Below are 27354 nucleotides of genomic sequence, written 5' to 3'. Positions count from 1 at the left end.
GTATTGCACAAGGTTAAATTGAGTTCCTCAGTTAGGTGGTTAACTGATTTTTGTACTCTGACATCCTTGGGTAGGTGGAGGGAGTCTGGAAGGGCATCTAGGACTCTTTGGGTGTCCGAGAATTTATAGCATGACTTTTGATGATCCTTGGTTGGTGTCTGAGCAGATAATTTTTTGCGATTGCAAATGTAATAAAATGGTGGTCCGATAGTCCAGGATTATAACATTAAAATCCACAACATTTATTCCACGGGACAAAACTAGGTCCAGAGTATGACTGTGGCAGAGTAGGTCCGAAGACATGTTGGACCAAACCCACTGAGTCGATGATGGCTCTGAAAGCCTTTTGGAGTGGGTCCATGTGAATATTAAAGTCACCAAAAATTTGAATATCATCTGCCATGACTACAAGGTCCTTTAGGAATTCAGGGAACTCTGTGAGAAACGCTGTATATGGCCCAGGAGGCCTGTAAACAGTAGCTATAAAAAGTGTTTGAGTAGGCTGCATAGATTTCATGACTATAAGCTGAAAAGATGAAAACGTTTTTTTTTTGTAAATTGAAATTTGGTATCGTAAATGTTAGCAACACCTCTGCCTTTGAGGGATGCGCGGGGGATGTGGTCACTAGTGTAACCAGGAGGTGAGGCCTCATTTAACACAGTAAATTCATCAGGCTTACGCCATGTTTCAGTCAGGCCAATCACATCAAGATTATGATCAGTGATCAGTAATTAGTTCATTGACTATAACTGCCTTGGAAGTGAGGGATCTAACATTAAGGAGCCCTATTTTGAGATGTATCACAATCTCTTTCAATAATGGCAGGAATGGAGGAGGTCTTTATTCCAGTGAGATTGCTAAGGCGAACACCGCCATGTTTAGTTTTGCCCAACCTTGGTCGAGGCACAGACACGGTCTCAATGGGGATAGCTGAGCTGACTACACTGACTGTGCAAGTGGCAGACTCCACTAAGCCGGTAGGCTGGCTAACAGCCTGCTGCCTGGCCTGCACCCTATCTCATTGTGGAGCTAGGGGAGTTAGAGCCCTGTCTATGTTCGTAGATAAGATGAGAGCACCCCTCCAGCTAGGATGGAGTCCGGCACTCCTCAACAGGCCAGGCTTGGTCCTGTTTGTGGGTGAGTCCCAGAAAGAGGGCCAATTATCTACCATTTCTATCTTTTAGGAGGGGCAGAAAACAGTTTTCAACCAGCGATTGAGTTGTGAGAGACTGCCGTAGAGCTCATCACTCCCCCTAACTGGGAGGGGGCCAGAGACAATTACTCGATGCCGACACATCTTTCTAGCTGATTTACACGCTGAAGCTATGTTGCGCTTGGTGACTGTTTCATCCTAACATCGTTGGTGCCGACGTGGATAACAATATCCCTATACTCTCTACACTTGCCAGTTTTAGCTTTAGCCAGCACCATCTTCAGATTACCTTAACGTCGGTAGCCCTGCCCCCTGGTAAACACTGTATGATCGCTGGATGATTCATTTTAAGTCTAATACTGCGGGTAATGGAGTCGCCAATGACTAGGGTTTTCAATTTGTCAGAGCTAATGGTGGGAGGCTGGGGTGTAGCTTGGACGGCAGGCTGAGTTGAGAAAGATCTTTCAAGAGGGGCAAGGATGACTCAAATTGACTTTTGGATGCGAATGGAGAACTGGATAGCTGTTGTGTGTTTTCTGACAACTAAAAGAGACTCAAACAGTACGGTTGGTTAAAAGGTTCTTCAAATGTTCACAACTATGTTTAAGTGCATGATAGCAATTAATACAATGGCAATAATATATAATATAATTGCAATTATATGATTGGCCATTTCATGATTATTTTGTCTTTCATAGTGTAATGGTGCATTAGGAATTGAGGTATGCTAACTAATCATTCTCTGAGCAATTACCATAGAAATGAGGACTATGTATAGGCTAATTGATAGAGGGTTGTCATTGTAAGGCCTCTGAAAGCACTGTCCTTGACATCAGACTACCTATTGTCTGTGTCCATAGGTTGTTCTGGACATGACCTTTGGAGGTGGAGGTCACACCAAAGCCATCCTGAGGGCCTCTCCTGAGGTGACAGTAGTGGCCCTAGACCGAGACCCCACAGCATTCAGCTTAGCTCAACAGCTGGCCAAGGAACACAGGTGATTGCCTTTTTTATAATAATTACAGTGGTATGTATAATATTGGTACAAATTGTACTTAAGTCACATATTTCACAGATTTGCAAGTCAAAATACATTTGTTTGCAAATGTAATCTGCATGTAGAAATGTCAATGAACATCAAAGGGATCCTTTGTGATTTTGGCAATGAGGCCCTTTCTTCTTCCCCAGAGTCAGATGAACTTATGGATACCATTTTTATGTCTCTTCGTGCAGTATGAAGGAAGTTGCTAACTAGTTACAAATTGTGCTAACGTTAGACGCAAAGACATAAAAATGGTATCCACGAGTTCATCTGACTCTGGGGAAGAAGAAAGGGCCTCATTGCCAAAATCACAAAGGATCCCTTTAACACATCTTAATATGCAATAACATAAAAGTCATTGTAAATAATGTAGGCTACCTACAATGCAATTAATTGCACTGTACCTGCTTACATTATGATTAATATATACATGCTTTAGAGACACTTATTTGAAGTGAGACTACAAAACAGAGTAGACACTCTAATGAAGTCTGTTTCACAATATCTCTACTGCCGAATGTGATTGGTATGTGCTTGCATTGTTAATGCTGTTATGTGGGTTATTTTCCCTCAAAGTTATACAGTCAACAATTTATGGATCATAGTTTAGATTGAAGGTTAGCTAGATCACAATACAGCCTATTGCATGCATCCCACCTCCCAACCCGCTCCACCTCCCTGCCAACCCTCAAACCCTGGAAAAAAAATGAATCACTGAGTAACTGCTGCTAAAGCCCCTCGTTTCACAATCCATCCACATCCATTGTGTCAGGGAGACTTAAACCCAGTCCCCCCACGCTTAGCTGGTGGGCCTGGCGTCTCATTTGTCAGAACAGGGGCCCACGGCCCCAGTGTGAGGGAGATGCTGCCTCCCACTGAGGTTCCGTCAGTGGTGAGTGGGAGGTAAAGAGAGAGGAGAGCCCAGCAAACTTCGAAGAGAGAGGAGGGAGACACCGGGCCACTGTGTTTAATAATGAGGGAGAGAGTGTGTGCGAGAGCGAGCGAGAGCGCATGAGGGAGGATGAAAATGAGATGTTCCTAAGACCATGGCGTGGGTAGGAATCCTTTTACGTAGATTCCGGGGAAACCTCTCTCGGGGGAATGTCTGCTACAGCAACGCGCCTATGAGAGGGGGATGAGACGGAAAAGAGAAAATCAGAGTACGCCATTCTGTCAGCAGCAATATACCCCAGCTATAAACCCTTCCACACCCACTCACGATTTGAGTTGAGAGAAGCCAGAGAAATCTAGCAATTAGCTAATATTATTGGAAGCCTGTATAAAAGACCCTTGCAGCCCACGCAATGCCTCCACACAACAGGGCTGGAGAGCGTTCTCTTCTCTCTCTCTCGTATTTCTATCCTCACTGATTTCACTTCTCTTTTGCCTTGCAAAAAGTACAGCCTTGATGCAAACTATTGAAGAGCGATGTGAATCTGCACTTATGTAATTGCTTAGATTAGAGCCCAGAGGAAGAGTTAGATTTTCTAGTGTAGTAGACGCCCTGACAACTTTCACATTGGTTGCAGTGGTCTGAGGGGTATCCTACGAAGGAAGCTGGATCTACTCAGGGTTTTCTAAAGCTAACCAGCTTCAATTAGCTTCAGATTCCAGCTCAGGCTTCATCTGTACTACTACGGTATGAAGCCTGCTGCTAACTCTAGCAGGCTTGTAACGGCGCGTACATGTCACACATGGCTAGTCGAATGCTGAACTCTTCATTGAGACAATACTGAAACATCAAGCAATGGGCAAATCAGTTGCACATTTTCATTTGTGCCAAAATCAAAATGAAAGAAGGCCTGGGACGATACCAGTATCACAATATTTTTTTCCTTGCCAAAAATGCAAACGAGAAGCAGATCAAAGTCTTTGGTCCTTTATAAACCTGCTGTATGTGAAATAGTGTGTGTTATAGCTTGGAAAATCAATACATGTGACTCTGAATGACATCATGTTGTTTGTTTCCAATATTAGGGCTGTTTTCCTAAAGAAGGTAAATCCGCTGTGTTTTGTTTCCTTGCCACGACAATGAGTATTGCGAAACTGTTATTGTCCAGGCCCTAATGTTGAGACTTAATTCTCTATTCTGAGTGTGACAGTATTGTGGAGATTCTACGCACTAGTCTATTACCAGAGATATCTTTCTTATTGCTATTACTTGCGTACAGGGGACTTTATGTGTGTGCAACTTTTAGGTAGAAAATTAACAAAAGCCACATCTGGGGGGAAAAAGAGAAAGTAAATTACTAGTGATTGGTGTCTGCATGTCATTGATTTGCATGGGGTGATTAGCATTTAGCAAGTAACCTGATGTATCATGTTTACTATAGACACCATTCCACTCTCCTAGGGCGACAATCCTTAAGAAATATAGTGAACAGGCCTACCAGGGAGAAGAAAGAGGAAACGACATTAGTTGTGGCACTCTACTGATAATCTACGTAGCTCTAACTCTCTTTAGTCTTAGGCTTACATCTTAAACACATCATGCTACATTTGTTTATTTTGAAGTTTAGTTTAAACTTCCAGAGTTGAGGTTGCTTAAGTTCACATTCCAAACCAAACACAAGCATCTTTCGCCGGTGGTACTTTGTGTGTGTTCTTTTTTCATGTCCTGTAGATATTTTCATCACTGCTCCCCTGCTGAAAGCAATCAATCAGCATCTTGTCTTAGGCCTTAGTGACGCAGGTAGAGGAGCTGAGCAGGTCAGCACTGGGGAATATTTCAGACTTGATTTGTGGAGAAGCAGCGCGTCACGTTGGACACACACACACACACACACACACACACACACACACACCACACACACACACACACACACACACACACACACACACACACACACACACACACACACACACACACACTTAGCACTCAACAGTGAGGACTCCTGGCACTTTTACCTCAAGATGGGGCGTTGGGAGGGGAATGGCATCTGCAGATGTGTGTTTTCAAGTGCTGCTGAAAATAGTGCATTTTTGTGTAATGTGTTCAGTTTACAGTCATGAAAATGGAAAACAAAGGACGCGATCTTTACACAGTACATCCGTACTGTACATCTGTGTCATCCGTCAGAGGATGCGCTTAAAAGATTAAACAAACCAACAAAGGATTTATTTTATTTATAAAAAAAAATATATATTATTGAACCTTTATTTAACTAGGCAAGTCAGTTAAGAACAAATTCTTATTTACAATGACAGAATATGTGTACCCTTATCTGCTCTACTTCAAACCCAGATAAACAGGTGACAGACGTTCATATGAAGAAGACTGCAGCAGCTCAAAGCTCTGTTCCTTTATTAAGGTCCAGCTCCAGGGCAGCAATACTGCCACCAATACTTACTTACAGGATGGGCCTACAGTACACAGACAGGGGAAGGGCTTTCTTTATAACATTTGTGGACAACTGGGGACATTTTCTGGAGCAAACTGAGTAGTGAGAATAGATGCAGGCTGAGCACTTGTGGAGAACCTTGCCAGAAATTGGAACAGGGTGTTGATTAAGAAAGATGGAAGTTTCGCCATTTAATGGCCAATCTTCACACTTCCTGAAGACCCTAATGGAACTTATTTTATTTTATTTCTTTATTTCACCTTTATTTAACCAGGTAGGCTAGTTGAGAACAAGTTCTCATTTGCAACTGCGACCTGGCCAAGATAAAGCATAGCAATTCGACACATACAACAACACAGAGTTACACATGGAATAAACAAAACATACAGTAGAACAAAAGAAAACAAAAATCTATATACAGTGAGTGCAAATGAGGTAAGTTAAGGCAATAAATAGGCCATGGTGGCGAAGTAATTACAATATAGCAATTAAACACTGGAATGGTAGATGTGCAGAAGATGAATGTGCAAGTAGAGATACTGGGGTGCAAAGCAGCAAGATAAATAAATACAGTATGGGGATGAGGTAGGTAGATAGATGGGCTGTTTACAGATGGGCTATGTTCAGGTGCAGAGATCAGTGAGCTGCTCTGACAGCTGGTGCTTAAAGCTAGTGAGGGAGATATGAGTCTCCAGCTTCAGAGATTTTTGCAGTTCGTTCCAGTCATTCGCAGCAGAGAACTGGAAGGAAAGACGACCAAAGGAGGAATTGGCTTTGGGGGTGACCAGTGAGATATACCTGCTGGAGCGCGTGCTACGAGTGGGTGTTGCTATGGTGACCAGTGAGCTGAGATAAGGCGGGGCTTTACCTAGCAGAGACTTGTAGATAACCTGTAGCCAGTGGGTTTGGCGACGAGTATGAAGCGAGGGCCAGCCAACGAGAGAGTACAGGTCGCAATGGTGGGTAGTGTATGGGGCTTTGGTGACAAAACGGATGGCACTGTGATAGACTGCATCCAGTTTGTTGAGTAGAGTGTTGGAGGCTATTTTATAGATGACATCACCGAAGTCGAGGATTGTTGCGATATAGGAAGCCGATTCTAGATTACATTTTGGATTGGAGATGCTTAATGTGAGTCTGGAAGGAAAGTTTACAGTCTAACCAGACACCTAGGTATTTGTAGTTGTCCACGTATTCTAAGTCAGAGCCATCCAGAGTAGTGATGCTGGACGGGCGAGCAGGTGCGGGCAGTGATCGATTGAATAGCATGCATTTAGTTTTACTTGCGTTTAAGAGCAGTTGGAGGCCACGGAAGGAGAGTTGTATGGCATTGAAGCTCGTCTGGAGGTTAGGTAACACAGTGTCCAAAGAGGGGCCAGAAGTATACAGAATGGTGTCGTCTGCGTAGAGGTGGATCAGAGAATCACCAGCAGCAAGAGCAACATCATTGATGTATACAGAGAAGAGAGTCGGCCCAAGAATTGAACCCTGTGGCACACCCATAGAGACTGCCAGAGGTCCGGACAACAGGCCCTCCGATTTGACACACTGAACTCTATCAGAGAAGTAGTTGGTAAACCAGGCGAGGCAATCATTTGAGAAACCAAGGCTGTCGAGTCTGCCAATAAGAATGTGGTGATTGACAGAGTCGAAAGCCTTGGCCAGGTCGATGAATACGGCTGCACTGTAATGTCTCTTAACGATGGCGGTAATGACGTCATTTAGGACCTTGAGCGTGGCTGAGGTGCACCCATGACCAGCTCTGAAACCAGATTGCATAGCGGAGAAGGTACGGTGGGATTCGAAATGGTCGGTAATCTGTTTGTTAACTTGGCTTTCGAAGACCTTAGAAAGACAGGGTAGGATAGATATAGGTCTGTAGCAGTTTGGGTCTAGAGTGTAGGGTTTGCAACAATTTTGGCAGAATTTTTTAAAGAGACGGTCCAGATTGTCTAGCCCGGCTGATTTGTATGGGTCCAGATTTTGCAGCTATTTCAGAACATCAGCTATCTGGATTTGGGTGAAGGAGAAATGGTGGGGGCTTTGGCGGGTTGCTGTGGAGGGTGCCGGGCAGTTGACCGGGGTAGGGGTAGCCAGGTGGAAAGCATGGCCAGCCGTAGAGAGATGCTTATTGAAATTCTCAATTATAGTGGATTTATCGGTGGTAACAGTGTTTCCTAGCTTCAGAGCAGTGGGCAGCTGGGAGGAGGTGCTCTTATTCTCCATGGACTTTACAGTGTCCCGGAACTTTTTTGAGTTAGTAGTACAGGATGCAAATTTCTGTTTGAAAAAGCTAGCCTTAGCTTTTCTTACTGCCTGTGTATATTTGTTCCTAACTTCCCTGAAAAGTTGCATATCACGGGGGCTATTCGATGCTAATGCAGAACGCCACAGGATGTTTTTGTGCTGGTCAAGGGCAGACAGGTCTGGAGTGAACCAAGGACTATATCTATTCCTAGTTCTACATTTGTTGAGTGGGGCATGCTTATTTAAGATGGTGAGGAAGGCACTTTTAAAGAATAGCCAGGCATCATCTACTGACGGGATGAGGTCAATGTCATTCCAGGATACCCCAGCCAGGTCGATTAGAAAGGCCTGCTCGCAGAAGTGTTTCAGGGAGCGTTTGACAGTGATGAGTGGTGGTCGTTGGGTCGCAGACCCATTACGAATGCAGGCAATGAGGCAGTGATCGCTGAGATCTTGTTTGAAAACAGCAGAGGTGTATTTGGAGGGCGAGTTAGTTAGGATGACATCTATGAGGGTGCCCGTGTTCACGGATTTGGGGTTGTACCTGGTAGGTTCATTGATAATTTGTGTGAGATTGATGGCATCAATTGATGGCCAGGGTGTTAAGCATGTCCCAGTTTAGATCACCTAGTAGCGCGAGCTCAAAAGATAGATGGGGGCAATCAATTCACATATGGTATTGAGGGCACAGCTGGGGGCAGAGGGAGGTCTATAGCAAGCGGCAACAGTGAGAGACTTGTTTCTGGAAAGGTGAATTTTTAGAAGTAGAAGCTTGATTGTTTGGGTACAGACTTGGATAGTAATACAGAACTCTGCAGGCTATCTCTGCAGTAGATTGCAACACCGCCCCCTTTGGCATTTCTATCTTGGCAGAAAATGTTATAGTTAGCGATGGAGATTTCAGGGTTTTTGGTGGTTTTCCTAAGCCAGGATTCAGACACGACTAAGTCATCCTGGTTGACAGAGTATGCTAAAATAGTGAGTAAAACAAACTTAGGGAGTAGGCTTCTTATGTTAACATGCATGAAACCAAGGCTTTTATTGTTACAGAAGTCAACAAATGAGAGCACCTGGGGAGTGGGAGTGGAGCTAGGCACTGCAGGACCTGGATTAACCTCCACATCACCAGAAGAACAGCAGAGAAGTAGGATAAGGGTATGGCTAAAGGCTATAGGAACTGGCCGTCTAGCACGAGTAAAAGGAGCGGGTTTCTGGGCACGATAGCATAGATTCAAGGCATAGTGTACAGACAAAGGTAAGGTAGGATGTGAGTACATTGGAGGTAAACCTAGGCATTGAGTAATGATGAGAGAGATATAGTCTTTAGAGACCTTTAAACCAGGTGATTTCATCGCATATGTAGGAGGTGGAACAACATGGTTGGTTAAGGCATATTGAGCAGGGCTAGAGGCTCTACAGTGAAATAAGACAGTAATCACTAACCAGGACAGTAATTGACGAGGCATGTTGATATTAGAGAGAGGCATGCGTTGCCAAGTGAACATATGGGTCAAGTGAGTGGTTGGGCTGACTGGGGACACGGCGATTCAGACAGTTAGCAGGCCGATGCTAACAGTTAGTAGGCCGGGGCTAAACAAGCCAGCAGTTAGCAGACCGGGGCTGGCAAGCTAGCAGTTAGCAGACCGGGTTAGCAAGCAAGCAGTTGGCAGACCGGGGCAAGCAGTTAGCATACCGGGGCAGGCAAGCTAGCAGTTAGCAGACCGGGGCAAGCAAGCTAGCAGTTAACAGACCGGGGCTAGCAAGTTAGCCTTTGGGGGACGTCGCGATGGGGGTAAGTCTGTTTTTGCCTCTTCGTGCGGTGACGTCGATAGACCAGTCATGGAATTAGTAGGGCTCTGGGTAGCTAGTAGGCCGCGGTTAGCAGAATGGGCCTTCAGCGGACGTCGCGCCTGAGGGGCCTGTTGGAATCCTCGGGCAGATTATGTCGGTATTCCAGTCGTAGAGGATCGGCGGGGTTCCGTGCCCCGTACCGGCAGTAGAAGGGGTCCGGATATTGTAGCCCAGGAGTGGGCTTCGGTGGTAGCACAGGAGCCCTGGCTGGGCTAGCTTCAGGCTAATTGGTGCTTGCTCCGGGATGGAAACGCTAGCCAGGAGTAGTCACCCGGAATTGCGGTTAGCTAGTTGCGAAGATCCAGATGAAAATGTTCAGCGTTTGCGGTAGGAATCCGGGGATATGGGGGGAAAAAATAATAATAGGTCCGTTATGCTCTGGTTTGAGTCGCGTTGTTCGAACTGGCGAGAGCTTTCCGAGCTAAAGGTTAGCTGATGACCGCTAGCAATGGTTTGCTGACTGATAGCTGGTAGGTAGTTAGCTGGCCAGCTTCAGTTGAGGGATTCCAGATCAGAAGTAAATCGAAATAAATACTTTAGAAAAAAAACCACATCCACGCCACATTGGGTGAGGCGGGTTGCACTTAAATGGAAGCAGTTCCCAAAACCTCTTTTAACCTGTTAGGGCTAGGGGGCAGTATTTACATGGCCGGATAAAAAACGTACCCGATTTAATCTGGTTATTACTACTGCCCAGAAACTAGAATATCCATATAATTATTGGCTTTGGATAGAAAACACCCTAAAGTTTCTAAAACTGTTTGAATGGTGTCTGTGAGTATAACAGAACTCATATGGCAGGCAAAAACCTGAGAAAATTCTGTACAGGAAGTGCCCTCTCTGACCATTCCTTGAGCTTCTTGGCTCTGTTTATTGAAAACTGAGGATCTTTGCTGTAACGTGACACTTCCTACGGCCCCCATAGACTCTGGGTAGAACCCGGGAAAAAGCTGAATGATGTAATTCCAGCCCCTGACTGAAAAACATTATCGCCTTTGGTAAGTGGCCGATCAGAGGACCATCAGACTGAGGCTCGTGCACGAGGGGATCCCATGTTTTTATTTTCTCTCTCTTTGAACGTAAACACGCTTTCCCGGTCGGAATATTATCGCTTTTTTACGAGAAAAATGGCATAAAAATTGATTTTAAACAGCGGTTGACATGCTTCGAAGTACGGTAATGGAATATTTAGAAATTCTTTGTCACGAAATGCGTCGTGCGCGTCACCCTTCTTTACACTTTACACAAAACAGAGGATATTTGAACATAACTATGGATTATTTTGAACCAAACCAACATTTGTTATTGAAGTAGAAGTCCTGGGAGTGCATTCTGACGAAGAACAGCAAAGGTAATAACATTTTTCTTATAGTAAATCTGACTTTGGTGAGGGCCTAACTTGGTGGGTGTCTAAATAGCTAGCCCTGTGATGCCGGGCTATCTACTCAGAATATTGCAAAATGTGCTTTCACCGAAAAGCTATTTTAAAATCAGACATAGCGAGTGCATAGAGGAGTTCTGTATCTATAATTCTTAAAATAATTTATGTTTTTTGTGAACGTTTATCGTGAGTAATTTAGTAAATTCACCGGAAGTTTGCGGGGGGTATGCTAGTTCTGAACGTCACATGCTAATGTAAAAAGCTGGTTTTTGATATAAATATGAACTTGATTAAACAAAACATGCATGTATTGTATAACATAATGTCCTAAGATTGTCATCTGATGAAGATCATCAAAGGTTAGTGCTGCATTTAGCTGTGGTTTGGGTTTATGTGACATTATATGCTAGCTTGAAAAATGGGTGTCTGATTATTTCTGGCTGGGTACTCTGCTGACATAATCTAATGTTTTGCTTTCGTTGTAAAGCCTTTTTGAAATCGGACAGTGTGGTTAGATTAACGAGAGTCTTGTCTTTAAAATGGTGTAAAATAGTCATATGTTTGAGAAATTGAAGTAATAGCATTTCTAAGGTATTTGAATAACGCGCCACGGGATTCCACTGGCTGTTACGTAGGTGGGACGAAATCGTCCCACTGGCCCTAGAGAAGTTAATGTGATATGTGACATGGAAGTTGTAGTGACTACAGAGCCTCAGTGTTAACATCTCATCTGACGAATGGCGCTCTTTGCAGGACAGTAACCCCAGTCACCACCCTGGGGCATTGGGGTCTACCTTGTCCAGAGGGAAGACTGTCCCTACTGGCCATAGTTTGACACATGCACGTGAAGGAGAGTGGTTGTAACAATAACCAGTTGATCATTATTTTTTAAACAAGGTTGCCCTTGTTACCTCACTCAGCAGGGCAGGGCATCCTCCAGCATTACTTAAGGTCATTCAATCCACCATATGCCCCAATGTGGCCTTCTCTTCAATCATTTAACATGTTGTAGGTGGACCAGGGGAGATGGCATTTAAAACAACGACAACCTTTATTCAGTTCTAAGTTAAGAATGATGTCAATGTTGTGGGTTGCACAATTACGTATAGATCAGTTCTCTAAAGCAATTATACTTGGACCCCCCCCCCCCCCCCCCCCACACACACACACACACACACACACACACACACACTACCGAAACTGGTCATGTTTAATAATATAACACCTTACATAAGGCATTTATATATCCAACCATGTGTCTAAGCCACATAAAGAAGTTAATCAATAAAAAACGTTGTAACTGTTTTGCATATTCTTAAATCCTTCTGTGGCTCACAGAAACAGAGCATCGGAGCCTCCTCAGCGTGGAGGGGAGTTCAACCGGCATAGCTGAGGGTGTGTAGAAAAAAAGTACCAGGATCTTAAATATAGTAACTGAAAATGGTTACTAATGATAAGGAAATTGCCCACTTGGCCAGTGTCTCATCTCTTGCAATTATCAATTAATAAAGTCCATAGATTAAAATCCCTTACTAAGAAAGCTCCATCATAATCTTTTGTAGTTCAACACGTTTTAGCCATAACTACTATAACAGTTTGTTAGGGTCTTTGTCTCTTCATTACTTAATCCTCCTCCTCTCCTAGCTCGCCTGCCTTATTGCCGAAGACAATGTACGATTTGTGGAGGAGGCTAGAAGAATTGACACGACACCATCTGTACCAAACCAAGTTTATGATTAAACCTTACGAATCATTTAAACAAGTCAACTACCTGGATGAAATGAAATGCATCTCCACACACTGTGTTGTTTACCATGGTAACCAAGTTTAATTGAATTAGGGGGATAACAAAGGTTTGTAAATTTAGATGTTATGTCCATGAAACATTGTATGGATAATATCAGTTTTCCTACACTTTATTACATTTTATACCCAATGTAACTTTTTAGGGGTCTTCAGTCTCTGAAGGGAGTGAAATACATCAAGAGTCCTGATTGATGAAAACGGTCTTAAACCAATGAGCTGCAGAAGCCATAAATTCTCAGCATATTGACATAAGGTCTTACTGTATACTGCATTGGTACACAGTAGGCATGGTTGCTCTGTCTGGGGGCACTGCTCTGTTGAGATGGGACCGGGAGGGGGTGGACGGGTCTTGTGAAGCACGTGGGTGTGGAGAATGCCTTGCTATAGATTTTACAGCATATTAATGACTACTGCGAAGAATGAAAAACTTCTAGAGCATGATAAGGAAAAGCCCTGGCCTGACAGCGCGGGGGAGATGCTCCACTCAACCTTTGGTCTCTCAAGCTTCAGTGGGTGTATAAACACAAGGACCCCAAGGCCTGCTTGGTAACGCCCCTTGCTAAGCCGTTAGTGGGAGAGACCTTATCGAGATGGCCACTGCTATTATATCTTTATTGCAGCAATGGGGGTCCTTTATTTCATTTAAACAAGACTATTGAGAGGAGACTAGAGGAGGTTAGATGAGGAGGAATCGCAATTGTCTGCGGTGCTGAGATGTGGAAGACGTTATATGTCAGGTTGGTGTGGTGTCTAAGACCCCGCCTATGTCTCTCCCTTTCTGTCTGCCAGTGTTGGGTGACCCCTTAGGCTGATTTATGGCTGCCCCTCTAGCTCACACCAGCCATCATCTCTGCTGACTATCTGAAAAGGTCACATGAAAAATGCAAGACCGTGATGGGAAGATCCCACAACCTGTGTGTGCGGCAGGAGGCTGTGTCTTGTACAGGGCTGTGTGTGTGTGTGTGTGTGTGTTGAGGCAGGAGACTGTGTCTTATACAGGGCTGTGTGTGTGTGTGTGTGTGTGTGTGTGTGTGTGTGTGTGTGTGTGTGTGTGTGTGTGTGTGTGTGTGTGTGTGTGTGTGTGTGTGTGTGTGTGTGTGTGTGTGTGTTGAGGCAGGAGGCTGTGTCTTGTACAGGGCTGTCTGTGTGTTGAGGCAGGAGACTGTGTCTTATACAGGTGTGTGTGTGTGTGTGTGTGTGTGTGTGTGGGGAGGCAGGAGGCTGTGTCTTGTACAGGGCTGTCTGTGTGTGTTGAGGCAGGAGGCTGTGTCTTGTACAGGGCTGTCTGTGTGTGTTGAGGCAGGAGGCTGTGTCTTGTACAGGGCTGTCTGTGTGTTGAGGCAGGAGGCTGTGTCTTGTACAGGGGTGTGTGTGTGTGTTGAGGCTGTGTCTTGTACAGAGCTGTGTGTTATACAGGAAGGATTTGCATGGGGATGGGGTCCAGAGGAGACAGGGGTGTTGAACAGCAAGGAAAGGGTGACTTTTTCTGTCAACCACTTTTGCTTTAAAGGTTTTTATAGTGCTTTTTATTTGTCTCATTAGCGTTCATAACAAACAGGAAGTGTCAACAGGAGTTTTTGTACACATTCCTGTACAGTATTTCTGACCTGTGTTGAATGTGTTTACATAATCTGTACCCATTTCTCCATGTCTCTTTCCTGACATTTAATTATCTGATGAAAGGTTTTCTCCCCCCCTCCCTCCCTGCCTCCCCCAGTGGCCGGGTGCACCCGTTACTGGGGCGTTTCAGTGAGCTGGGAGCCCTGCTGTCTAGACTGAGGTTGCAGTCAGGTAGTGTGGATGCTGTTCTTCTGGATGCTGGCTGCTCCTCCATGCAGATGGACTGTCCCGAGAGAGGCTTCTCCCTCAGTAAGGATGGCCCTCTGGACATGAGGATGGATGCAGACAGGTGGGACCACGCATAATCACCCCGACACTGCTGATGCGCTCTTAAAGTGGCAGCGCACGGTGAAGGCTCCGTGCAGGATTTCGCCACAAGTTGCACAAAGCATTATTGTCATTTTATGTCCATCACTATGTATTATAGGGTAGCATCAGTGATTAGTAATGATATAGGCCTATGTGTCTGGAGGATACATTGAACTACCTTCAGCCCAGGTTACTCTAACATAGTATGTGTTCCTCAACACACATACGGCATTTCCTTCCTACTTCATGCTGGGAAATTTTATAATCTGTGGTGGCAATTTTATTTCCCTGCTTCTGTCACTGGCATGAGAGGAAAGTCATTTGGGTCAACAATTTATTCCCGTGTGTGTGTGTGTGTGTGTGTGTGTGTGTGTGTGTGTGTGTGTGTGTTTGTGCGTGTATGTGTGCACATTGAGTACTCATAAGGCCTGGAATTTGTAGTCTATCAATCTATCCTTGCCTCCGAGGACTTTGACAGTGATTTGACATGAGCTTTTCAAATTGACAGGTATTATGTTTCTGTGGAGAGGAACGGCAATTGTTATTGTATAATCAGTAGGATTCTGCCGCATCAGCCAACCCTTACAGCAGCAAAATGAAAATGATCGATACATCTCACCGTAGCAAAGCAGAGTGGTTCATGAACTAGTATATCATGTTAGTGTTCGATGAAGGAATGAGTCACTCTTGCTGTGGTAGATTAACAACATATTAGGGCTTGCATCTGTTTTTTATCTTTACCTCCCATTTACACTGTAAAAACCCATCTTGGTCAATTATGTGGTTTATTTTTGCCCCATTTGAGGAACCCCGTAGGCAATGTATTTTAAACACCATTTGAAGCTACCTATTTTTGTCTCTTATGACAGCATAAACAGACATGGAGCAAAATATCCTTTGTTTTTAGGTTATGATAAGGTGTGACAATTGTACTTAACTCATTAAGGCATTTTATTGTAATTCATATTCCTTAAAAAAAATATTTATTATATTACCCTTGTTCTGTTACCCTAGTTGAAATGACCAATGAACCTATTTCAATAATTGTTCATATCGCAGATCTCAAGTTTATACAGTTGAAGTCAGAAGTTTACATACACTTAGGTTGGAGTCATTAAAACTCGTTTTTCAACCACTCCACACATTTCTTGTTAACAAACTATAGTTTTGGGAAGTCGGTTAGGACATCTACTTTGTGCATGACACAAGTCATTTTTCCAACAATTGTTTACAGACAGATTATTTCACTTATAATTCACTGTATCACAATTTCAGTGGGTCAGAAGTTTACATAAACTCAGTTGACTGTGCCTTTAAACAGCTTGGAAAATTCCAGAAAAGGATTTTATGGCTTTAGAAGCTTCTGATTGGCTAATTGACAACATTTGAGTCAATTGGAGGTGTACCTGTGGATGTATTTCAAGGCCTACCTTCAAACGCAGTGCCTCTTTGCCTGACATCATGGGAAGATTTAATGAAATCAGCCAAGACTTGGAGACCTCCACAAGTCTGGTTCATCCTTGGGAGCAATTTCCAAATGCCTGAAGGTACCACGTTTATCTGTACAAACAATAGTACGCAAGTATAAACACCATGGGACCGCGCAGCCGTCATACCTCTCAGGAAGGAGACTCGTTCTGTCTCCTAGAGATGAACGTACTTTGGTGCAAAAAGTGCAAATCAATCCCAGAACAACAGCGAAGGACCTTGTGAAGATGCTGGAGGAAACAGGTACAAAAGTATCTATAGCTACAGTAAAATTTGTCCTATATCAACATAACCTGAAAGGCTGCTCAGCAAGGAAGAAGCCACTGCTCCAAAACCGCCATTAAAAAGCCAGACTACAGTTTGCAACTGCACATGGGGACAAAGATTGTACTTTTTGGGAAAATGTCCTCTGGTCTGATGAAACCGAAATAGAACCGTTTGGCCATAATGACCATCGTTATGTTTGGAGGAAAAAGGGAGAGGCTTGCAAGCCGAAGAACACCATTCCAACCGTGAAGCACGGGGGTGGCAGCATCATGTTGTGGGGGTGCTTTGCTGCAGGAGGGACTGGTGCACTTCACAAAATAGATGGCATCATGAGGTAAGAAAATTATGTGGATATATTGAAGCAACATCTCAAGACATCAGTCAGGAAGTTAAAGCTTGGTTGCAAATGGGTCTTCCAAATGGACAATGACCCCAAGCATACTTCCAAAGTTGTGGTAAAATGGCTGAAGGACAACAAAATCAAGGTATTGGAATGGTCATCACAAAGCCCTGACTTCAATCCTATAGAAAATTTGTGCGAGCAAGGAGACCTACAAACCTGACTCAGGTACACTAGCTTTGTCAGAAGGAATGGGCCAAAATTCACCCAACTTATTGTGGGAAGCTTGTGGAAGGCTACCTGAAACGTTTGACCCAAGTTAAACAATTTTAAGGCAATGCTACCAAATACTATTGAGTGCATGTAAACTTCTGACCCACTGGGAATGTGATGAAAGAAATAAAAGCTGAAATAAATCCTTCTCTCTACTATTATTCTGACATTTCACATTCTTAAAATAAGGTGGTGATCCTAACTGACCTAAGACAGGGAATTCTTACTAGGATTAAATGTCAGGAATTGTGAAAAACAGAGTATTTGGCTAAGGTGTATGTAAACTTCCAACTTCAACTGTAGATAGTAGTCTACACTGTCTATTTCAAGGTCTACTGTACAGGTGATGTTTGTATGCCTGCTCCTTTTCTATGCATTCAAATCTGTTGAGGCATATGTGGATTATTAATATGCAGAGGTCAGCATGGATTCTTCCTCTGACATAACCTTTTGCATTTGTTTTCCAGCACCAACTAAAACGACACATGATATGTATGATCATTGGCACGTTATTCTTCTAAAGCGTTAAATGTCTTTCCCTCCTAACACTTTGTTGTAGTTGTATTTTTATCCACATGAATTATGTTTCTCTAACGAGATGTACCGAGAACCTGTCGATGAGTAAATGGAGACAAATGAACTGGCAAATATAGACATATGGCTCTGCCACTGGCTACATCTCCCTTGTTAGCCACAGAGGTTTTCAGCTGTGTCTGAGATATGTCAGACTTTGCCGCTGTCAGCAAGGACGTGACGTCAAGCAGCCTAATTGGGCTCTTCTTTGTGCGTAGGTACCCCGACATGCCCTGCGCCGCTGACGTTGTGAATGCCTTAGATCAACAGGCTCTTGCGTCCATCCTCACTGCCTATGGGGAGGAGAGGCATGCCAGGAAAATAGCCTCGGCCATGGTGGAGGCACGCAGTGTCTACCCCATCACCCGGACACAGCAGCTGGCCAGCGTGGTGGCAGGTACCCTCATTAATTCCCTACATTGTCTTTGAGGCTCAGGGCAGAAACGATAGGGAAATATTAAGCCCCTGTCTCCCTGTGGGACCTATTTGTCTGGGGAACAATCACGATGGCTCTAATCTCAAGCATCATCCTCTCCTGTCTGGGTTTTGGGTGCCTTTCACACCCCTTTGCTGATGAGATTACTATTAATAAGGAGGAGAGAGATGTGTCTGGAGTAGGGTGTGTCTGCCGCTCTGACAAGAGAGAGTGACTTACCTCTCTTTTTCACACGAGCCCCCATTCTCCCTTCCCTCACTCCCGTCTTCCTCCTCCCCTTTGTTGCTTTTGATTTCGTTTCCCACCCTATCTTATTTTATGTCCATCCCCGCAGCCCGTCTCGTTCACACACATGCACACACACTCATGCACAGATTGAGGATGGATCATCATTTTTTAATGCATTTTTGTAAATGTTTTTTTTGCCTCCCTCTGAGAGCTAGAAAGAGAGGTCTTCTCAATGGCTGTTACGGAGCGAGGCGCTACGTGCGTCACACAGGGAGAACAGGTGTGAGGGAGGACAGTTGTTTGATCTCTTTTGAAGAGCAGAGCGAGTCACCAGCAATCTTTATTCCAATCAATCCAAGAGGTCCTGACTCGTGCAGGTCCCAGGGGGTCAGCTAGGCTGCTGGTGACACCGTTGCCTAGGGAAGAATGCCATGTGGGCGGAGGGGAGGTTGTATTTGTGTAAGGGGGCACACTTTGTAGCGCAATGGTTGGGGGTGTTCAGGACTGAAATGATAGTGTGCTATAGGTTTATTGGACGGGTCTTTCTTTTTCTCTCTTCATCTCTCTACCTTTTTGCAGGCACACTTAGATCAGGAGGCAGATCTCTTAAGCCCCATAGACTACAGTGGCTGGAAGCCTTCCAGACTGTTTGGCCATGTTGGGGTGCAGAGCTTATTTTGAGCCAGGGCTCAACACTGTGTTTGCTACCGATAGCCCTGCAGCGCTTCTATAAGGAGTAGTAGCCCTGCAGCGCTTCTATAAGGAGTAGTAGCCCTGCAGCGCTTCTGTAAGGAGTAGTAGCCCTGCAGCACTTCTATAAGGAGTAGTAGCCCTGCAGCGCTTCTGTAAGGAGTAGTAGCCCTGCAGCTCTTCTATAAGGAGTAGTAGCCCTGCAGCTCTTCTATAAGGAGTAGTAGCCCTGCAGCTCTTCTATAAGGAGTAGTAGCCCTGCAGCTCTTCTATAAGGAGTAGTAGCCCTGCAGCCCTTCTATAAGGAGTAGTAGCCCTGCAGCTCTTCTATAAGGAGTAGTAGCCCTGCAGCTCTTCTATAAGGAGTAGTAGCCCTGCAGCTCTTCTATAAGGAGTAGTAGCCCTGCAGCTCTTCTATAAGGAGTAGTAGCCCTGCAGCCCTTCTATAAGGAGTAGTAGCCCTGCAGCCCTTCTATAAGGAGTAGTAGCCCTGCAGCTCTTCTATAAGGAGTAGTAGCCCTGCAGCTCTTCTATAAGGAGTAGTAGCCCTGCAGCTCTTCTATAAGGAGTAGTAGCCCTGCAGCTCTTCTATAAGGAGTAGTAGCCCTGCAGCTCTTCTATAAGGAGTAGTAGCCCTGCCTCCTTCATTTCCTTTCCATTTGCCTGTATTATGAAAATGTAGTGACGTACTAAATCAAATAGTTCCTGCCTCAATAGAGCCATTCAGAGTTAATTGTACTGAACGTAATTCTGAAATTTGAATTTGATTCATCTGTTTATAAACCTCTTTAGCAGAGCTAGCTAAAGGACATGGATCTGATTTCATGAGGAGAAAAACACCACAGAAATAGACAAACCAGTCAAATAAATATGACTTAACCAACCCATAGTTTATATAAATTGATATGAATACAACTAAAACAATTTGGGGTGTGATGAACAAAAGCAACAATCCACTAACAGATCAAATATTACACTATTAGAATTAATTTTGTGTGTTTAGCTTCCCTACATTTGTATAACACAATCATGCAGTTTTGCTTCAGTTATGGCTCCAATATATTAATTCTAAGCCGATTGTCGCCCACCCCCTTCCCTGCCAGAGTCAACAGTAATGCCTAATGAGTCTTCCCTACCCCCTCTCGCTTGCACCCCAGCATCTATTTTGTTACATATTAAGCAGTGGTGGTTAGGTTGTTGAAGGTGTTGAGACATCATAATGACAGATGCCTTGAGAGCCTTTTACTCCCCCCACTCACTCACTCCCTCCCGCCATACATCCCCTTGTCTCTCTCTTCCTTCCTTTGTGTAAACCCACACAGCTGTGGCTGACTGAGGCCACCACCAGTACATTAATTCTCCCCCCCAAAAAAGTGTTTTATATATATATATATATATATATATATATATGTCATGTCTCAATGTAATCAAGGTATGAAATGATATTTTCAAATACAATCTCTTTTTAGGCTAAGATGTGGTCAATTTGCAGTGTAACATTATTCTAATTATGTTCCGGCCCCCTGACCGTCCGCTCTGACAAAAATAGGCCGGCGGATGAATCTAGTTTTCTACTCCTGCCATATAGGCTCTGTTATTCACTGGGTCAGAGTGGTGTATCCAACCACTAATGCATCTCAAATGGACTCAAGGTGTTGAGAGTTAACGCAGCAGAGTGAACAGGCACATCCTTGATATGGTGATGGACACAGCTAGTGAGGATAACATGATTGACTGTTGTAGGAGCGTGTGGCCTTTCAACCCAACATTCACTCACGTGACGGATGTGGTTAGTAATGGTTGTTTTCCTCGCAATAAATGCATTGTGTCAGTGTGAAGTTTGCCCAGCTAAATGGACACCCTAGTTTTCTTCAATTACAAATGAACAGCCCTTAGAATTGCAATGCTGTGTTGATTTCTAGATCACACTTTCCAGTGTTAAACAACCTCAAAAGAATAACATTCTAATGTGAATTCTAAGTCAAGTTGAGAGAATGTTTTCTATCCTCGTCATGGTGTCTGCAACTTGGTGACATTTGGCGGTGGTGTTTCACTAACCACAGACTGTGAATGAGGCGGTGGTTTCAGCTCACAGAAGCGAATAATCATCACGGCACAAGCCCAAGCTCCATGGAGAGTTCACGAGCAGTCCGTTGCACTCATGCCTCAAGCCCTGACAATATTAATGATGTAATACATCCTCAAGTGCCTCACTGCTTTATAGAACACAGGATTTATGAACTAATAATCAAGCATCACTCTGAAATACTCTTGTGCATAAACATGCAGCGTATGGCTGCCTAGGAATGGTTCTTCCAGGACTCCAAATGAAGCCATGTAATTTGGATCCCTTATCTTTAGTGGTGTGTTGTTCCACAGTGCAGTACTGTCCTTATTGAGATGCAATTGCTGTAATATGATTGTGAAGTGAATGCCTTTCCCTGACCCCCTTTATAGAAACAAATGAGATGGAAAAGAACATATACCCTTTCATTTCATAACAAGACAGAGTCCATCACGTCAGCCTTCGGACCAGACAATCACCAGGGGTAACATCACCTGGAGAAGAAATGTATTTAAACAAGGGCATTCTTATGTTTCTTAAACTCAATTCTTCTTGTAGCAAATACCATTAGACAAAAGTATTTTTAGAATATTATTTATCCATTAGCGATGAAGACAAAGTGATTGGTCTTATAAAATGGGAATAACCACTACATCCCAGAGGGGTTTCAGTACTCCGCTGCCTCCAACAGGTCTGGAGGATTTGGTGTCTGTTTGGCAATGCTATTTGTTCAGCCTGTTCAGTTGATCAATGAGATTGTTTGGATGTAGCTAGATTTGTGTTATCTTTCCCAGTCTGCTGCTTTGTGGCATCTTTGCTTATTTTTTTCTCATGCACTCTAGCTGTGAGACCCTTGAAAGATAAATTAGAGAGAGAGAGCACAACTTGGTGAGGCTGGGCCACGGCCGCAGCGCAGGTTTTCTATTGATTGCTGGGTGACTCACAGTCAGTGCTGTTGAACGCAGGAGGAGAGAAATGCCACACTGCTCTCTCCCTTCTCTCTCTCTCTCTCTCTCTCTCTCTCTCTCTCTCTCTCTCTCTCTCTCTCTCTCTCTCTCTCTCTCTCTCTCTCTCCCCCCCTCGTGCTATCTCTCTCCCGCCCTCCCCGTCTTCTCCTCTCACGTACACACATGGGCTGGGTCCTACGTCAATGCTGGCATTACTCTGGACAGGGGACACCAAAGCTCCAGATAGGAAACAGAGCAGCGCTTCAGCAGCCAGGAAGGCACTGCAGTCTGGACCCCTTCCCTGTCAATCAGTGCCAGGGAGAAGTGGTCGTGCTCTTCACCCAGCACAGATTGTTTTGTGGCACTTCAAACAGTACCAAATGCAAACATGACCATCTGAGCTTACTTGAACACAGTCTGTCTGAACATGGCGTCATCAAACCATACAAGCAAAGGCAACCATTATAGGCTATTTGCTAGAAATGGGGGGATGAAAAGAGAGTAATCTGAAAGAGAACCACAACTTTATTTTCAAGTATTATCACAAGCACCTGTTTATTTACAGGTTTTACTTACTGTCATTGTCAATCACATATTAAAGCTGCAGCCTGGACAGGATATGGGGAAATGTGGCTATGATTGGGGCTTATTCAGACTGGGAGTTAGGTTAAAAACTAAGAGTCATTAGAGAGCTGTGAGACTTTTGGTCTGTTGCTGAGAACCATGTGTCTCCTGGATAGAATGTGAAACATTTCAGGTATGCTGCTCTCCAGATGAATAACATGCTTTCTGCGCTATATAAATGCTTCATGTCATTTGTTTGATTTATTTAAAATAAAAACATTTCTTTGTCTCTAGGATCTTTTGCAGCCAGCGCTCTCTATGCCCGCAAAGATCGGCTTCAGCGGCCCTCACACGTTGCCACCAAGACATTTCAGGCGCTGCGTATGTTTGTCAATGATGAGCTGAATGAACTGCATGCTGGACTCTGCACTGCTCAGACAATGCTTAAACCTGGCGGCCGCCTCTGTGTGCTGACCTTCCATTCACTAGAGGACCGCTTGGTAAAGCGTTTTCTCCATGGAGAGGATGTAGGTGCCCCACCCCGTCGGAGTCTCTGTCAGAGAGTCCAGCGATGGGAGGAAGAGGAGGAAGAAGAGAAGGATGGGGAAAAGGACAGTGGTCACTGGGTTGACCTGCAGAGAGGGGTGCTGATGCCACAGGCAGAAGACGTACTGAAGAATCCACGGGGACGCTCAGCCAAACTCAGGGCAGCATTCAAACAATAACCCTCTGGAACTTGGCCTCAAACTGCACCAATTAAATCCTCCTTGTTTTTTAACTAGACTACAGAACCACCAGGCTGGTCTTCGTCAGACACGACCATACTGATCATATCCAGGCAGTCTCACTGGTGTCGGTCGGGTGACATACAGAACAAGTGCCTTGTTAATGGTGGAACGCTGAGGCTGACTGGTATTTAACTGCCGTGCACTAATAGTCAACAATCCATGTAGGCATGTGCTCCGTAGTTCGTAGTATACTGCGTGTTGGCACTGAGTATTTATTTAATTTAGTTTAAGTGACTTGTGTACAATTTTTGAAGTATAGGAAACACAATTGTGCTGAAGCCTAAGTTGAAGATAACAAAGGTTAAGACAAGGATTCTAATATCCCATAACTCTTTGCATAAATGAGAAGGAATTAGAAAACAAAGGGGCCAGCTATGCTAGTTCGCAACGGCGCTGGTCCCATGAATCTGTTTATTTTACGAAATATTCTAATCTGGGTATCTTCAACCTAGGCTGAAGCCAGAGATACGGAAGACAAAAAGTCACTCTCACTCACTCACTCACTCACTCACTCAATTTGTACTGCATTACTTTATGGCTGAGCTGACACAGTTGCATACAGTAACAAGTTCTGTCTTGAATTCTGAGTTTCCTCAGTTCTCCCCGTTGGCTGAACCCATAATTGTCTTTGCTCTTTTGACTAATTAATTCATCAGAACAATGTTGCCTCCAACCGACTGATGAGTATCCAGATCAACGGATATAGGCACTAACCTCCCTCACTGATGTCTGTATACTCCAGCAATGAGATGACAACTTCCTAGGTAGTTTTGGCCGAATGTGTACTGCACTGCATGAATCAGTAATGTCTTTAAATACCAAGTGACTCAAGTGTCACAAGTGGCGGTGAATGAGCGGATGACTGTTTCGTTCATGAGCCTTCTCCAACTGTTAACAGATGAGGTGTTTTGATCTGTACTATTGGACCTTGTCTATTTGTAATTGCTCCATCAAGAGGATCAACAATTTTCTTCCCCTCTGCCTTGTTCTGTACACTCTAAATATACACTTCTTGTTACCTTGGAAACTAAACAGCACAAGTAACATTAAACTGTGTTTTAATCTTCTGCGAAACGATGCCGTATGTAGAATTTTGACGCCCCTCCCTTTGAGGTCAGTCGACGTCACACAGTCGTCATGGTTATTTGAATTCAATTTGAAATAAGAATGGTAATCCTGTTTGTTCTGTTCTTTAATGGATGGTCCAAGGGTTCTAAGCCCCTTAGTCTGTAGACCCCCATTCCTCCCATCTAATCAGGAATGATTCAGACTCAACAATTGTTGTCAGTTTTCTCTGTTTTATGCTCTTGTTCATGGATCCTGATTTGGCAATATTAAGACTTGTAACGTACAGTTGTTGCCCAAAATTTTGAGAATGACACAAATATACATTTTCACAAAGTTTGCTGCTTCAGTGTCTTTAGATATTTTTGTCAGATGTTACTATGGAATACTGAAGTATAATTACAAGCATTTCATAAGTGTCAAAGGCTTTTATTGACAATTACATGAAGTTGATGCAAAGAGTCAATATTTGCAGTGTTGACCCTTCTTTTTCAAGACCTCTGCAATCCGCCCTGGCATGCTGTCAATTAACTTCTGGGCCACATCCTGACTGATGGCAGCCCATTCTTGCATAATCAATGCTTGGAGTTTGTCAGAATTTGTGGGGTTTTGTTTGTCCACCCGCCTCTTGAGGATTGGCACCCCAATGGTGGAACAAGCTCCCTCACGACGCCAGGACAGCGGAGTCAATCACCACCTTCCGTAGACACCTGAAACCCCACCTCTTTAAGGAATACCTGGGATAGGATATAACCCTTCTAACCCCCCCCCCCCCAAAAAAAAGATATAGCTGTACTATTGTAAAGTGGTTGTTCCACTGGATATCATAAGGTGAATGCACCAATTTGTAAGTCGCTCTGGATAAGAGCGTCTGCTAAATGACGTAAATGTAAATGATTGACCACAAGTTCTCAATGGGATTAAGCTCTGGGGAGTTTCCTGGCCATGGACCCAACATATTGATGTTTTGTTCCCCGAGCCACATAGTTATCACTTTTGCCTTACGGCAAGGTGCTCCATCATGCTGGAAAAGGCATTGTTCGTCACCAAACTGTTCCTGGATGGTTGGGAGAAGTTGCTCTCAGAGGATGTGTTGGTACCATTCTTTATTCATGGCTGTGTTCTTAGGCAAAATTGTGAGTGAGCCCACTCCCTTGGCTGAGAAGCAACCCCACACATGAATGGTCTCAGGATGCTTTACTGTTGGCATGACACAGGACTGATGGTAGCGCTCACCTTGTCTTCTCCGGACAAGGTTTTTTCCGGATGCCCCAAACAGTCGGAAAGGGGATTCATCAGAGAAAATGACTTTACCCCAGTCCTCAGCAGTCCAATCCCTGTATCTTTTGCAGAATATCAGTCTGTCCCTGATGTTTTTCCTGGAGAGAAGTGGCTTCTTTGCTGCCCTTCTTTTGACACCAGGCCATCCTCCAAAAGTCTTCGCCTCACTGTGCGTGCAGATGCACTCACACCTGCCTGCTGCCATTCCTGAGCAAGCTCCGTACTGGTGGTGCCCCGATCCCGCAGCTGAATCAACTTTAGGAGATGGTCCTGGCGCTTGCTGGACTTTCTTGGGCGCCCTGAAGCCTTCTTCACAACAATTGAACCGCTCTCCTTGAAGTTCTTGATGATCCGATAAATGGTTGATTTCGGTGCAATCTTACTGGCAGAAATATCCTTGCCTGTGAAGCCCTTTTTGTGCAAAGCAATGATGACGGCACGTGTTTCCTTGCAGGTAACCATGGTTGACAGAGGAAGAACAATGATTCCAAGCACCACCCTCCTTTTGAAGCTTGCAGTCTGTTATTTGAACTCAATCAGCATGACAGAGTGATCTCCAGCCTTGTCCTCGTCAACACTCACACCTGTGTTAACGAGAGAATCACTGACATGTCAGCTGGTCCTTTTGAGGCAGGGCTGAAATGCAGTGGAAATGTTTTGGGGGGGATTCAGTTCATTTTCATGGCAAAGAGGGACTTTGCAATTAATTGCAATTCATCTGATCACTTTTCATAACATTCTGGAGTATATGCAAATTGCCATCTTTCAAACTGAGGCAGCAGACTTTGTGAAAATTAATATTTGTGTCATTCTCAAAACATTTGGCCACGACTGTACATTGTGAACATCAATTGAGTTAATCTTGTGTGGAGGGGAATGAGCATAAAGCAGATATGTCAGTGGTTGTAAATGAGACCTGACCTGTGCTTGTATGTTCTCAATTACCATGGAAACAGTGGCTTAAGTAAACAGTCGTTGGGATAACTTGCTCTATTATTAACAGCCATGTATCAATCCATGGATTGAATTACTACCAAGTAATACCTACCAGGAAGATGTTAATCAGTTCTCAGAAGCCCGTTTCTGGCTAAGTCTTTCAATGTGCAGACAAGAGTTACACACGTCTGTCCCCATGTACTAACAAAAGGTGTGTATTGGGTCAGTTGCCATAGGAACAAACTCACAAAACCGGTTTCTTAACTCACCTCAGTTTTCTGAGAAAGGATTTACAGAGGAAAATTGTAACTGAATGCAAATAAAAATTGAAATCCAGTCCTTTTCTCTGTGTATGCTTCGGTTGTTTGCTATACGTCTCAAAAAGGAATAGATTTGACAGCCTTGACCATATTGGAATAAGCCTGTCTGTCAGGAGACAAAGGATAAGGCTATGAATGGATCTGCTTTCTACATTAACAACGATTTGACACTTTTCCAGATGTTTCCACAAATTTGGCTATATTTACAGTGGGAGGGGCAATGAAGAATGTTTAACACTTCCTGTTACCTGCTCTGTGCATTAGCTTTGGGCTGCTCATTCTAGACCAAAACGAATACATTCATCGCCTAACTCCACCCTGACTTTGCATGCTGTTTCTTTT

At 44.1% G+C, this 27354-nt stretch overlaps 1 protein-coding gene across 1 annotated transcript in view; it reads left to right on the top strand.

The window, feature by feature from the left end:
- LOC106563521 (12S rRNA N(4)-cytidine methyltransferase METTL15) overlaps window positions 1–27028 on the top strand; it is a 71358-nt gene extending 44330 nt beyond the window's left edge. The window contains exons 3-6 of the mRNA XM_014129185.3: window positions 2015–2151; window positions 14540–14731; window positions 17911–18089; window positions 22917–27028. Of these exons, the coding sequence (XP_013984660.3) occupies window positions 2015–2151; window positions 14540–14731; window positions 17911–18089; window positions 22917–23347 (939 nt within the window). The 3' untranslated portion in view covers window positions 23348–27028. The remainder of the gene's footprint in view (window positions 1–2014; window positions 2152–14539; window positions 14732–17910; window positions 18090–22916) is intronic.
- Window positions 27029–27354: the final 326 nt, after the last annotated feature.

This window comes from Salmo salar, chromosome 11 (assembly GCF_965601325.2).
Source record: "Salmo salar chromosome 11, fSalSal1, whole genome shotgun sequence".
In the NCBI taxonomy this organism is placed as follows: Eukaryota; Metazoa; Chordata; class Actinopteri; order Salmoniformes; family Salmonidae; genus Salmo; species Salmo salar.
Note: the sequence above shows the minus strand (reverse complement) of the source record. Positions and strands in the feature narration are given on the sequence as shown.